At 40.6% G+C, this 15,726-nt stretch overlaps 1 protein-coding gene across 3 annotated transcripts in view; it reads left to right on the top strand.

Annotated features, from left to right (window-relative positions):
- PLCB1 (phospholipase C beta 1) overlaps window positions 1-15,726 on the top strand; it is a 457,336-nt gene that overhangs the window by 333,971 nt on the left and 107,639 nt on the right. For all 3 annotated transcript variants that reach the window (XR_011854040.1, XM_072140489.1, XM_072140490.1), the window contains 2 exons: window positions 8,986-9,143; window positions 13,569-13,651. Coding sequence is in view for 2 of the 3 variants with exons in the window: in XM_072140489.1 (XP_071996590.1) it covers window positions 8,986-9,143; window positions 13,569-13,651 (241 nt within the window). In the remaining variant the exon portion in view is untranslated. The remainder of the gene's footprint in view (window positions 1-8,985; window positions 9,144-13,568; window positions 13,652-15,726) is intronic.

Raw genomic sequence — 15,726 nt, 5'->3', positions numbered from 1 at the left:
ACACTGTAAAATGAAGAATTTTTTTTCTGTACAGGTTTTAATTTTTGTAAATGTATGAAAACATTATAAAACCTATACAAATTTGGTATCCCTGTGATCGTATTGACCCAATGAATGAAGTAGACCTGTCATTTGGGGCGCAAAGTGAAAGCTGTAAAAACCAAGCCCACAAGAAATGGCGCAAATGTGTTTTTTCATCATTTTCACTGCATTTAGAATTTTTTTCCCGCTTCCCAGTACACGGCATGGAATATTTAATACCATCACTATGAAGTGTATTTTGTTACGCAGAAAATAAGACATCACATAGCTCTGTACATGGAAAAATAAAAAAGTTATAGATTTTTGAAGGTTGGGAGTGAAAAATAAAAACGCAAAAACCAAAAAGGGCCTGGTCCTTAAGGGGTTAAAGAGCGGCTGCACATCACATATTTCTTTGTGCACCCGCCGGCAATTATTCCCAGAGATGAACACCATAACGGACAATAGCACCTAAATGTCGAAATGCCTTTTTCGGTCATTTTGCCTTCAATAAAAAACTGAATATAAAGTGATCAAAAGTTGTGAAAATGGCATCAATGAAAACATCAAATCATCCTCCAAACAATGACACCTTACACAGCTCCATACACTGCTTACTCACTGATAACAAGCCGACATAAAGGCTACTGGGAGCTAAGGCAAAACAATGCCCCAGTAGCCTCTGCAGGTAATTTACATATCACTCGATCAAGGTAGGTTCCAGGATTATTAAATTACAGATTAGGGCAGAGAAAGGCAGAAGGAATCTACCATCATATCTACTACTGATAGTAGATTCCTCATGGCAGGTAGCAATAGTGGCATAGTGCTCCATCTACTATGACATCACTGTGATCCATTGATACACTGTGACCATGATAACACCTATAGCATTATCCCAGCATTGTGATATCACACAATGATAATTCCTCTGCTGTTTCTTTAGTTTTGTCATTAGTAATGTTCTGGGATATTTGCTTTGTGATTATTTGGATTCTAATCTCTGTTCTATGATTTTGCATTGTCTATAATCCAAAATGTCATTGTGTGAATAAGGTCTTAAAACCCATACTGAAAGCCCACTATGCCTCATCTATGTGCTATAATTAGAGATGAGCGAGCACTAAAATGCTCGGGTGCTCGTTATTCGAGACGAACTTTTCATGCGTATATTATCTCCCGACAAGTTAGCAGATGTGAAGAACAGTGAAGAATAGAATAAAAACAGTGAACACAGGATCATTTAAGTGAAAAACGCTGTGAAAAACACAGTGAAGAATAGATTGCAGATGTTCTGCACATCTGCTTACTTGTCGGGAGATACGCTGTCCCGGGATCTGCTCCTCTTCTTCCACTGAAGTCTCCCCGATCTCTCTGCCCTTCGTGCCTGCCGCTGCCCCGGTGTCTCCGTGTTTGCCGCTGCCCCGATGTCTCTGTGCCTGCCGCTGCCCCGGTGTCTCCGTGCCTGCCGCTGCCCCGGTGTCTCCGTGCCTGCCGCTGCCCCGGTGTCTCCGTGCCTCCCGCTGCCCCGCTGTCTCCGTGCCCGCCGCTGCCCCGCTGTCTCCGTGCCCGCCGCTGCCCCGCTGTCTCCGTGCCCGCCGCTGCCCCGGTGTCTCCGTGCCTGCCGCTGCCCCGCTGTCTCCGTGCTGCTGCTGTCCGCTGCCTGTGCTGCTCCCCGGTGTCTCTGTGCTGCTCCCCGGTGTCTCTGTGCTGCTCCCTTGTGTCTCTGTCCTGCTCACCGTGTTCTTCAATGTGTTCTTCACATACTATTTTGTTCGCACCGTTCCGCGCGTATCTTCCGACAAGTAAGCTGATGTGCCGAACATCTGTAATCTATTCTTCACTGTGTTCTTTACTGTGTTTTTCACTTAAATGATCCTGTGTTCACTGTTTTTATTCTATTCTTCATTGTTCTTCACTGTGTTTTTTTAATTAAATGCTCGATCTCGAGCAGGGGAAATACTCGTCCGAGCAACGAGCCGTTTCCAGTACCTTAATACTCGAACATCTCTATTGTTAACCCCTTGAGATCTTCATAGTAATTACATCAAAATGGAGATGAAATTTAGAATGGTCAAATTGTGTCGGTTATACGTTCATTTATCCCTAAAATTGACACATTTCCAACAGATAAAAAGAGAAAACCCACCATACAATTTGTTTTACAATTTCTCCTGAGTGCAGCGACCCCCCACATGTGGACGTTACTTGTTTTATCGGCCCACAGCGAGGCGCAGAAGGGAAGGAGTGCAGCCTGCAGCCGCCAGGATTTTAGTTTTCTCATTGGCCCCTTTTGTAGGCTATAAAATTTTTGCTTCCTCGTTATTGGGGCCATGTGATGGGATTTGTTTGCTGGATGAGATGCTTTTTCCAATGTCACCAGTTTGGGGTTGGTATTCCCTATAGCTGAAAATGTAGGAACTTTTTTTTGAGGTCAGGAGTAGAAAAGCATCAATTCCGTACGGGATTTTGTACTTTTTTTTTGGTGTTCACTGTGTAGCCTAATAATCATGTTATCTAAATTCTGTGGGGTACTACGATTACCTGGATACCATATATGAATATTTTTTCTTACATTTTACTAAATTTGCCAAATAAAACCCTAATGTGGGTAAAAATCTATTATTTTTGCATTGACGTCTTCCAAGTGGCATAACATTTTTACTTTTTTGGCTACGGAGCTGGTTGACGGCTTATTTTTGTACTTTGTTATATTATTATTCTGGAGTACACATGTTTTTTGATAATTTTTTATTGCATTTTTTGTGGGATTCAATAGGTAAAAATCATAATTTTTGGTGGGTTTTTAACAGTTTTATAAACGGTGTTCATCGTTCGGGTTTACTTTTTACTTTTATTCTACGGGTTGTTACGGACGCGGTGATACTATATGTGTGGGGTTTGTTTTATGATTTAGACTTTTTTCAGTGTTATATGTCTCTTTACATGTTATGGGGCTTATGGGCATTTTTATTGATTTATTACCCTTGTCTCCCCTCTTCCCTGCCCTTTAATGTATACTTTGTCAGGACAGTTGCACTTCTTTAGAGAAGTTACTGACTAATGATTCGCATTATCTTGACATTCTTATGAAATATTCTACAAACTGCTCTAATTTTTGTCAAAACAATTACCACAACCCTTATAAATACCTGCTCATAGACAACCACGGACCTTAACTTCACCAGTTGTCTGGAATGTCCAAATCTTTTTAGGTTGAGGTAATGAAGAAAAATAGTCAGTCTTCAGAGATATGCATATCCTCATACATGTTCTGGTACCTAACCTCATCCAGTAATATCCGATCGTTGGTGGCTGTGCACCGCCATTTTGGGGAGGGTCATCGCTTTTGATAACATCATCAGGGAGCAACAACCATACCAAAAATGGAACCATCAGCCACTGAGACTTAAATGCCGCCGGAGACTTTCCCAACGGTAATTAGCACACAAGTTAACACTCGCAATCAGTGCCAGTGTTAGGAGAGGTTGACCTGAAACGGCAAAGTTTGGTACAAATCCGAATTTAGAGGTTCAGGTCTGATCAACACTAGAAGTCCTGTATTGTATGTTATTTTACATAGTGTTAGTTTTTTACATAGTGTTTTACATAGTTATTTTACATAGTGTTACTTGTGTTACATTTTTAGAAAATAAATAAATGCCTCAACTTACAATGACTTGGTACTATGACATAGTGCTCCTATTTTCCCATATTCGTTTCTTCAATATATGCATCTACATGTTTATTATGCTGTACTATGGGGCCCTTCTCATCTCTTTGCTATACATTGTAATATTTTCTCTGCCTTATTGTCTTTTTTTATTCCTTATATTTTTACTGAGATTTTGTTGCTTAGCTCCTCCTCCTCCCACATCTTCTAGTTCAATGTGGTTTTCTATCTTTTGTACTTTTGTCTTAGTGTAATGTATGTGAACCTCTCATTGAATGTACAGCACCATGGAATTAATGGTGCTCTATAAAAAACTAATTATAACAGTAGTAATAATACAAAAATAATAATTACATTATTATTATTATTATTATTATTATATTAATTATTATAATTGATTTTATTATTTTCATTTTTATTTATTTTAATTGTTATTTTTTTATTTTAAAGGAAACCTACCACTTGTAGTGGCAGGTTTCCGATAGCAATACCGGGCACCAGCTCAGGGTGAGCTGGTGTCGGAGCTTATTTTAGTTAGTGTTTTAAACCGCGGTTTAAAACACTAACTAAAATAAGCTCCGACACCAGCTCACCCTGAGCTGGTGCCCGGTATTGCTATCGGAAACCTGCCACTACAAGTGGTAGGTTTCCTTTAATTATGATTTGCTTTATACTCTGGATATCACTTGTGCTAATTCTGTACTGCTCTCCCTATGTAGGCCATTTACATGAGGGGTTACTTGAGATATCAGTGTCACATGCCAGATGTTACAACATATGTTGATTGATCTTTGGTTTTCTGCTCTGTTAATGTCATTAGAACATTATTACATTAACTTCTTATGTGAAATGTTCTCATGTTAAAAGGGTTGTTCATTTTAGAAAAAATTTTGTATATGCTTTCGGGGAAATATAATTCAATACTGCGGGGGTCCAAAAATTAGAACTTCTACCTACAATATAAGACACACCAATCTCACGGGCCGATACATTATAGCTAGAGATGAGCGAGTATACTCGTCCGAGCTTGATGCTCGTTCGAGTATTAAGGTACTTGAAACGGCTCGTTGCTCGGACGAGTATTTCCCCTGCTCGAGATCGAGCATTTAATTAAACAAACACAGTGAAGAACAATGAAGAATAGAATAAAAACAGTGAACACAGGATCATTTAATTGAAAAACACAGTGAAGAACACAGTGAAGAATAGAGTACAGATGTTCGGCACATCTGCTTACTTGTCGGAAGATACACGCGGAACGGCAGCTGGGAGACATCGCGCACCAGGGAGACATCGGGCGCAGCAGGGAGACATCGGGCGCAGCAGAGACACATCGGGCGCAGCAGGGAGACATCGGGCGCAGCAGGAAGACATCGCGCGCAGCAGGGAGACATCGCGCGCAGCAGGGAGACATCGGGCAGCAGGGAGACATCGGGCAGCAGGGAGACATCGGGGAGACTTCAGTGGAAGAAGAGGAGCGGATCCCGTGACAGCGTATCTCCCGACAAGTAAGCAGATGTGCCGAACATCTGCAATCTATTCTTCACTGTGTTTTTCACTTAAATGATCCTGTATTCACTGTTTTTATTCTATTCTTCACTGTTCATCACATCTGATAACTTGTCGGGAGGTAATATACGCGCGGAACAGTGAAGAATAGATTGCAGATGTTTGCATACATCTGCTAACTTATCAAAAGACATTCTTTTTCAATTAATTAACACATTTTATTCCCGAACCATGGTCCCTTTGAAAAATGCTCGAGTCTCCCATTGACTTCAATGGGGCTCGTTATTCGAGACGAGCACTCGAGCATCAGGAAAAGTTCGTCTCGAATAACGAGCACCCGAGCATTTTAGTGCTCGCTCATCTCTAGTTAACAATCTTCCCAAAAGCTGTTTCAGATAGTTTGAGGGGTGCAAATGAGAAATGTTATTCAGAAACTTATTTAGGTGGTAAATCTATCTGCCTGAAAACGCAATGATTTAGAATTTCGAAAAATAGAATACATAAAATGGGGCTGAGCCTTAAGCTATAAACTGGCTGCATCCTCAAGGGGTTAAAGGAGTTTTCACAGGAAAGAAAAAAAGTTTGTAAACAATAGTTTACAGCTGAATACAAACTTTTCTCAGATACAAACTATCAAAGTTTGTTGATAGCCAGGACCAGTTTTAGACAAAGTGGGGCCCTGTGCAATCGATGGATAGATTTTTAGATAGATAGGTAGATAGGTAGATAGATAGATAGATAGATAGATAGATAGATATAAATAAATAGATAAGCATCTTGTTGATGTGATGACCACACCCATAGCAGTGGTTTGAGGGGTGTACAGATGACGTTGGCGTATGGAACAGCTACAGACAACCTTTCCCAGGGTAAGTAACATATAGGTGACCCTAGTATATAAAATATATTAATGATTTAATACTTAAAAAGAAGTTAATGCCTTGGCCGGTCAGAAAAAGAGATCCTACACAACATCAGACAGGAGGTTTTGGTGTTATAACCCAACAGAATAGTCCATTGCCATATGTATTCAGTGAGCTATAGGCAATCTATCCTGTAAGTCAGGGAGCAGTTATCGGGGCCGTGACATCCATTATAACACTCTCTTCCATGAGAGCGTGCGCTTGATGATTTGTCTCCTTAGAATAATTACTATCCAGATCGCTAAATGAGAACATGTTTCATTCTGTTTGTAGCCGGCTGGTAACTCATCAGGGTATAGAATCATCTCTTCTTTTTAGCTGACGCTCTTGTATTCACCATTTTACCCTGCGTGGAACACAGAATTTCGGGCAAAACATTTCCCAAATTATTTATGGAGCATACTTTGCATGCAGCCAGCAAATACAAGACAGCTGGCAAGTTATCGTAGGAAATTAATAGGTGAGAACCATGCATTTTAATAGTGTCAGAAATAGATTTTGCTTTTCCATATCTTGAGAATCGTAGGAATAAAAATGAAATCATCGCTGGGACTTTGTACTCGAATGTTCATCATTTTTATGTTATTTTAAATGTGCACAAATACTTTTAGCATTTGTATTATTGTGTACGTTTTAGGAAAAAAAAGTTAAGTTGTGGAAGTAATTTGGTAACTCGACGTCTTAGGATTAGGCTTGTTTTGGTACTTGAGGATCAGAGCTATATTCATTTGTGGTCATTTATCTTAATGTTTCTCCTATTTTTGTTAGGTTTTTTTGAACAGTTTGGTAGATTTGTGCAAAAATTTGCAACCCATCCAGCAAAGTTTGTTCTGACTGTGTTTTTTAGTTTCGCTCATTTTTTTCTGTAGAGTTTAGATGTCAATGTTTTAAGTCTAAAATTTTTGTTCAATTTTTGTGTAAAAAGTCAAAATTTATTGTTCTAAAAAGTTCATTAGCCAGATTTATCACCCACCCTCTGGCGCCCTCCCCCCCAAAAAAAAATAATATTTCCTGCATATTTCCAGACTAAAGATACTGTACGGCCATTAGAGTTGTATTTTATTGTGCCATTGTGGCACACAGGTGATTTGATTTTTACAGATTTCTTGTTCTAAAAAGTTGGGGAAAATATAATTTTTTGATAATACAAATATACTAAAAATGTCAAAATGTTAGACTAGACATGCTTTTTCTGCCCCAGCTATCACACAATGGCTAATCCTGGGTGGTAGATTTTTCACATTATTAGACTCTAGCCTTACTTTACACCTCCTGTTTGTTGGATTACTTGACTTGGATTACTTAGGCCACCCCCACTTTTAAAGAGAACCTATCATTGGCGTTTTGACAAATCAACCTAATGACAGGTTTCTGTAGCTTACTAGTCACTAAACACAAAGTCTCTAGAGCTGGGGTTCTCAACCTGTGGGTCGCGACCCCGGCAGGGGTCGAATGACCAAAACCCAGGGGTCGCCTAAAGCCATCGGAGCCTCGATTTTATCGTGTTTTGGGTGCAAATACAACATTCTTGTACATGGTTTGGGGTCACCGCAACATGGGGAACTGTATTGCGGGGTCACAGCATTAGAAAGGTTGAGAACCACTGCCCTAGAGCCTTTCAGACATAAGGCAAGTTTGAAAATAAACCGCTCCTTGCCAGAGAAATCCACTGAGTCATGTAGGTGGTTAATTGAATCCTCCAAGTTATGGTGTCATGCTCCTATTTGCTCTCTCCTCGCTAGTGATGGGTCATTCTCTCACTTAACCACACCCCTATTTTGCTCACCACGTCCCCTTTAAACTAATAAAATCTGGAAAAAGTGGAGTGGGGTGACTGACTGGACTGAGGCCACCTATTACATATTTAATAGGGAGCCGTTCAGGAGCCAGAAGAGCCGGCTCTTCTTAGTGAGCTGTGCCTAATGATCCAGCTCACTAAGAAGAGCCGGACTTCCCATCACTACTCCTCACCTCCTCCCTTATGGCCATGTAGTCAGCCCATCAGCTCATAACTTACACGCCCTCCCCCGGGCTCCGGACATTCGCACTGAGCAGTGGAGTCTTCGCTCTCACATGCACGGTGAGACAGTAAAGCTGTGGAGAAGATTCCGCATGTTCATAGCCAGGAGAAGAGCGAGCAGGCCAATATAATAGCTGAGCGGCTGACTACGTGTCAAGAAGTCAGGGGCTTAGCAGGCAGCAGACAGAAGCATGACACCCTGACTCAGTGAACCACCACCTTGACACAGGGGACTTCTCGAGGTAACTTGCTTTTTGAATGAATAGTGCTAGGAACTTTTTTGGTTTTATTGATTTCCAGTGACTACAAGAAACTGTCATTAGATTGATATATGAAACGTTGATGACAGATTCCCTTTAAAGAACCACACACCTTAAGAAGGCTTTAGAAGGCGTGTTCCTTTTCCTTACAAATTGTAAATACAACACTTTTTTAAAACACTTCATAGGCACTGTTGCCTTTTTTATGCAAATCACCCTCCAATTCTGTTGCATTTTGATTAGTAAATCTCCTCTAGTGTCTCTAGTATATCTCCTCGATGTGTCCTAGGCTTATCTGATTGTGTGTTTTTTATGTCTTCTTTTGAGTCCAATTGGATTTCTTTTGAGGTGTCCAATTCGACAACATAGCCAACCATTCACTTTTATACAGCTTACAAATCAATACTATATGTGATGTTGTGGCTCTCTTCTGTATTATGGATTCATACAAACATATTAAAAAACTGCCTGAATTTCATTCGCATTTGAAAATGGTCATAAATATAAAATGTAGATTTCTGAAAAATCTAATTTTTTTGGGGAAAAAAACGTAAGCCATATTTGCTTTTTATATTTCAGCGGGGCAGCTGGCCGGCAACTCCTCGGTAGAGATGTATCGACAAGTTCTGTTAGCTGGGTGCCGCTGTGTAGAATTGGATTGCTGGAAGGGGCGTACCGCGGAGGAAGAGCCGGTGATCACCCATGGATTCACTATGACCACTGAAATATCTTTTAAGGTACAAGTTCTCTTTTGGAATTAGAATATTTAGTAAATCAATTTCCTATCAATAATGTAATGATACAGGTGATCAGTGTCGGTCTGGGGTATGATGGGCCCACCAGAGATGGTGATCTTTATAGCCCATGAAGGATGTCTCATCAATAAGATCTCATAATCCATAATATTTGTGATATATCAACCTATAGAAATAAACCATAGTAAAGTGATTACTCCATTCACTTCCAAATGGGTTTGTCTTGTACTGGATCATTGGGTTGATTATTATGTATTATACTCTGGGCCCACCGAAGGAATCTCTGATTCTCTGGTGGGCCAGTCCTATCCTGAATGTTATGTGTAAGATAAGATTATTGCAGATCTGACATAAACATTTCTACTGATCTGCTTATCTCACTTGTGGGTAATTAAAATCTGCTGGATACTTTGTATGTCTCGGTGCGACAGCCACCTCTCTGGCTTAGGTCTTAATTGTAAATGGTAGCTCCTCCAAACAGGTATCGACATCCACTAAAACAAGTGTCTACAAAACCAATCACTTTTAATTAAGAAGCCACTTCAGCCGCCAGGATAATGAATGGAGAGAAACAGCAACCAAATTTCATCAAGTCTAAATATATTTCTGCAAAGATAATAAAAGGAAGCGCCTTATGTTCAGATTTGGATCTTGGGATTTTTTTTTTTTTTTTAAGAATGAAAAACTCGATGATTTATTAGTACAGACAGGGATATTTTTAAAGAGATATCTTTATAAAATGACTATCTTTATAAAATGCAGCTTATAGTTCGTTGTCCTGGCATCCCTGGAAAAGAACACTATTATATTACATGGATATGAATGTACCCAGAGCCGGTGCCAGCACTGGGCATACTTGGGCAAGTGCCAGGGCCTAGAGCTTGGGGGCCCACAAAAGGTTGTACATAAGGAATCAATGGAGGCGATGAGGGCTGTATCTAATGAATCCATAGGATGGGAGGGGGTTTATATAAAATAACCATGAACGGGTTGTTTGCTATGATAAACTAAGGAATATGATAAACTAAGGAATATCCTCAGGTGGGCCCAGACCCCTACCTGATACTTAACTCCAGTGTTACAGTGTTGGACTAGGCCACCAGGGAACCTGAGGATCCTCAAGTGGACCCAGTCCCCTACCTGATACTTAACCCCAGTGTTACAATGTTGGACTTGGCCACCAGAGAACCTAAGATCCTCAGGTGGATCCAGACCCCTACCTGATACTTGACACCAGTGTTACAGTGTTGGACTAGGCCACCAGAGAACCTGAGGATCCTCAGGTGGACCCAGACCCCTACCTGATACTTAACCCCAGTGTTACAATGTTGGACTTGGCCACCAGAGAACCTAAGATCCTCAGGTGGACCCAGACCCCTACCTGATACTTGACCCCAGTGTTACAGTGTTGGACTAGGCCACCAGAGAACCTGAGGATCCTCAGGTGGACCCAGTCCCCTACCTGATACTTAACCCCAGTGTTACAATGTTGGACTAGGCCACCAGAGAACCTGAGGATCCTTAGGTGGACCCAGACCCCTACCTGATACTTAACCCCCTAAACTCGGAACACCACTTACCCTGGAGGCTGCTAGAATATATTTCCTAGGGGATAATCATTTTATTTGGTCAGCCTGAGGAACTCTAGCCTGACACTGTATATGTAAGTTCTGTATGTAATGGCAATAGATAAAAAGGAAATAATCACTTAAACAAAGAGTGAATGTCCTCTATCTGTCATGGATAAGTCAACAGGCTTTTAAGAAATGACACACATTGCCGCTTGCTCAGCGTAAGCAGCTGCAAATAGCACGGCGCTTTCCTGAAATTGTGTGATGCGGAACATTTTCATTTCAGTAGACAAGCAGAAGGCTGAATATCCCCTCCAACCACATACAAGACATCAATAGCTAATATAAAACAATATATTCTGAATTCCAAAAATCATTATCCACTTCTTCTTCTTAAGCTCAAAAGTAATTGGAGATTTAAGAAACAGCTAAAAGATTCAGCCAATTTGTCACGCGCTGTTCCATCTCAGCTACATGTTTCGATCCTTGCCGGAGCAGTAGGGACGAAGCTGTCAGTGACTATAGATCTCCGGGTGCACCTTGTTATGATAGGCTTGTGGGACTCATCGATTGTTTATACAGGGTTTATCACATATATTTGATTTTGAGCTTTGGTTAGTATTTTTACAAGACAGTACGTACCCTTATTGGAATATTGGGTGCCATGACGGAATGACACCTATTAAAGGATTCAAAGAGTTGGTGTTGGTGTAGAGGATGAAAAATCCTCGTAGAGTGTATTACAATAGTCACACACATGGATGCTTTTCTGATGCCCACTTAGATGCCCATGGAGGTGACACTGTGCCACATCAAGGAATACCATATAGATCTTATTGCAGCTTCAAGCAACAAAAGGGGGTTTTCTGGGTTGACAATCGTCAGCATAGTCATCATCCTGACAATCAAATTAGTAGAGGTCTGTCACCCTCCACTAGATCCCTTAGATCTGTGTTTAGAAGAAACAAGAACATTGTGGGCCATTTATCTTTCTTTTTTTCCTGTTCTTTTTGTCCTTTTTGCCATTGCAATTTTTGCACCTTTTGGGGGACGTTTGTTTTTCATCTGTAAGACACATTTATGTTCTATGCCAGATGTACTTAATGTCCCAAATAACATTTATCAAGTCAAATTGTGTAAACTTTGTGTACATTTTTGGCGCAAAAAACTCCAGACGAAACCATACTTAAGGAAAACTTAGAAAATGGAAAGAAATGACTTGAGACATTTGTGAGACATTTTTGAGACATTTGTAACAGATCTGAAAAGAAAACATTTGACATAAGAAAAAGTGAGATTTATAAATTACCAAAGTAGCAGACGGAAAAAAAAAAATACCCAAAACAAATTGAGAAAAGATAAATGGCCCCCATTGTGCCTTAACCTCTTAGTTGTGAAAAAAAACCTTTATATCTGACCTCATTAGGGTATGAAAGATACTTTGGAGCATTCCCTGTTTAGCCTCTTTCCCTATTGAAAAAAAATAATCACCTCCAAAGTCATATGCAAATGAGCTGAAAACAATCCCTTTTGCCTGAGTTAAGTTACTGGACTGGAGGGGAAGCACTATTTCAGAAACCTCTATCTTGGGTTCTATAGCAGCTGGTTCTGGTGTCATTGTTTGTGAGAATCTCATCTTGCAAAACATATCAGGCTAGTGGTTATGTGAGCTGCAGCAGACAAATTGACTCTTTTCAGCTCTTTTGCATATTAATTTGGAGTTGATTTTTTACAAGCAAACAGGCAAGTTTTAATGTAAAAGAGTCAATGCAAGAAAGGATATTTAATACCTGACCTAAGGGGTTTGATAGGTAGTGGGGTAAAGCTGGTGTCAGATCAATTGTCTACTGGATGGTCACCTGTGGACAGGTCATTTATAATTCTGGCTTATTTGTCACTCTAACCTCTAGGTTATTCCTCTTCAACCTTTTTTTGCCAAGGGACCAGCTATGAGCATAAATTTTCTCCGGGGACTGGTGGTTGGAGAGATAGGGTCCGGTGGCATTTTTCATAGCTAAAAATATATGTTTGCACACCCCACCGAAACTCCCTGTGTAGCATATATTGTCCCAGTTCCTGAACCCTTCCCTGTAGCTTGTTTCCCCTACTTCCAATGTTTCCTTTCCTGCAGCATGCCTACCTTTGATGCACCCTTTCCTGTGGTATGCCCCTCTCCAATGTCCCTGTCTTTTAGCATGCCCTGCTCTAATGTCCCCTTTCCTGTAGCATGCAGCCGTTCAAATGTCCCCTTTACTGTAGCATTCCCACCTCCAAGGATACCCCTTTCTTGTAGTATGCCTCCCTCTAATATCCCCTTTCCTTCAGCATGCTCCCCTTGAATGCCCCCTTTTCTGCAGCATGCCCCCCTTCAATGTCCCCTTTCCTACACCATACCCCCTTTAATGTCCCCTTTCTCAGTCAAAGAAAAGAATCCAATACTCTCCTACCATATTCCCCCGCACCAGTCTTCTCTTCCTTCACTTCTCTTCTGCATTATTGTATGGCTCTATTCTCGACAGACGCAATGTGATGATATCATCATGCGCGCTTGCAAAAGAGCAGTGCATTAACACAGAAATGAAGTAAATGAAGAGAGGATTTTGGAGTATTGGATAGTTTGGCTGAATCAGGTGCTCCAAGGCCCGGTGGTTGGGGAACACTGCTCTTGAAGTCACTGACTGTGCAGTTTCTTGTGTTTTATCTACAGTGCATGTACCTGGATTTCATTTCATCTGTATTCATGCCATTGCTGTACTGTTTGTAGCACAGACAGAATGGTCTGAATTAACATTTTTTGCTTCAGGGAAAATGTTTTAAATCTGTCTTTTAATTTTAGGAAGTCATAGAAGCTATTGCTGAATGTGCATTTAAGACCTCTCCGTACCCGATCCTCCTGTCCTTTGAAAATCATGTCGACTCGTAAGTAGAACAATGACTTCCAGCTACTTCTATTGTGACCTAGAATTGTTTCTTACAGAATGTACTTTGTCCTGTGTCGCACACACATATTGTAGCGCTGGGTGCACCTGCCTGTCCTGTTATACCTTTGTCATTGGATTTAATGGTGGGCACCAATCTGGTGTGAGGGGCTACAATATTGTCTATGGACAGGAAACTGTATAAAATACCATAAACAAAATTACTAAAGTAGGGTCCGGTGCACCCACTGTTGTCCAATTTTAATTTCCAGCATCTGCTGTTCTTCCTAGAATAACAGTACCAAAACATCTAACAAGTTCCTGCAAACCTCGCTCAAAGAAACTGATATAACAAGTAGCCTCCCCCCTATAATCCCCCCCCCCCCCCCCCGGAAATCCCACTGCCATGTCTTAGAGCTTTCCTACTCTTCTACTTCTTGAAGTTTTAAAATCTACTATTTTCGTTACACTTGGCAAAAAAAAAAAAATTATAGAAAATTTTTTTTTCTGCTTGGATTTCTATTTCGAGCTATAGATGAAAACATAAGTTTGCTTTCTGCGAAGTGTTTGTGCTGTATGTATATTTAGAGAGAGGCTTGTGAAGGGAACGACTAGGTTATTATACTGCCAAGTGCGTCGACTTGCCATATGCCTCTTATTTGTGGAAGAAAATGAAAAGACAATGCAAAGAAGGAAATCAAAACTTTACTGTTCAGTGCGTCAGACTATTTCGATTTTTGGTTGTAGAGAATGGGAGCAGCTCTGAAACTTTTCATTTTCATCCCTCTCGTCTTAACCTTAAAAAATATTGCTATAAGACGAAGAAATTAAAATACATAACCCAGACCAACATATAACAGGAAGAACCAATGAACAAGAGCGAATTATAGATGGGACCAACCTTCGCTTAGAATGTTAGGGTTTCTCATTAAACCATTCAATACAAAAAAGAAGGGTATTTCAGGGGCTCTTTGCAGTCACATGCTATTAGTACCAAGGTCACTGGTGAGAGATGAGAGTGGCCACAGTATTGACCAGCTGGTTCCCCAGTAAAAAAACAGGGTACCCGTAAAATAATAAAACATTGCTAATGACCCCCAGCTGCTCCAGTTTAGCCACTCCAGTGATCAACTGAGCGACCTCTCCTTATGTCTACTGTTATGTCAAGGAGACGTGTATCCAGGAACCAGAAGTGTTGAAGTGGGAGCTGTAAATACAGTTTTACTATGTGACAACCCCCTCCCTCCCCAGCAGACTCCTACAGACTTTTAGATAATTTTACTTAACTAGAAAACAAGTAGACAAGATTTGAACATAACGGGGAACTGGAACCATTTTAAAGGAAGCCCATGTGAAGCCCTTGAGTGTTCCTTCTCCAAATAATCAAGATAACAAACTTAGCAACAAGTTTTAGTCTAATGGTCATATTAAAGCATACAAGAGTGAACAAAATCAATGCCCTGACCAATTGTGACCTTTTCTATTGTATCAGGAAATCAAAAAACCCAAAAGAAATCCCAATGTTTATAGGTGCCATCCTGTACTTAAAGATCTCACAGGCGATGTTGTCTGTAGTCCAGCATATTTTAGTAGTAAAGCATATTTTATGTGATATATTGTATTATTTTATATAATAATCCAAAATGCACCCATCTGCTGCCTCCTTCCCCAATGGGACAACCAATCTGTTCAAAAGTATTAGTTGTGTATAGTCAAGAGCTGCCAATGAAACTGGGTTACATCTTTTACTTGGGCCCCTTGAGTCCCAGCTCATGTCATTTCAGTCATTCATCCAGGACGGCAGAGCGTAGGGAACGGCAACCGGAGAGGACTTTTGGGTTTAGAAAGAGTCTATTTGCACAATTTTTTCAATCCTTCTGTACTCTCCCAGGAAGTTAATATAACAGCCATGGATAGCGAGACTGCCCTAAGGAATATTGTCAGAATAATTTACACAGCTGCGTCCTATATAGTCCTGTGTGGTCAGCAGAGAGACACATGTTTCCTGGTCCCCTGCGCCAAAAAGTGTCAGTTTTATGTAGCACTCACTGTGCTCTGGATTATAGAGCCTAAGGG

This window comes from Engystomops pustulosus, chromosome 3 (assembly GCF_040894005.1).
Source record: "Engystomops pustulosus chromosome 3, aEngPut4.maternal, whole genome shotgun sequence".
In the NCBI taxonomy this organism is placed as follows: Eukaryota; Metazoa; Chordata; class Amphibia; order Anura; family Leptodactylidae; genus Engystomops; species Engystomops pustulosus.
Note: the sequence above shows the minus strand (reverse complement) of the source record. Positions and strands in the feature narration are given on the sequence as shown.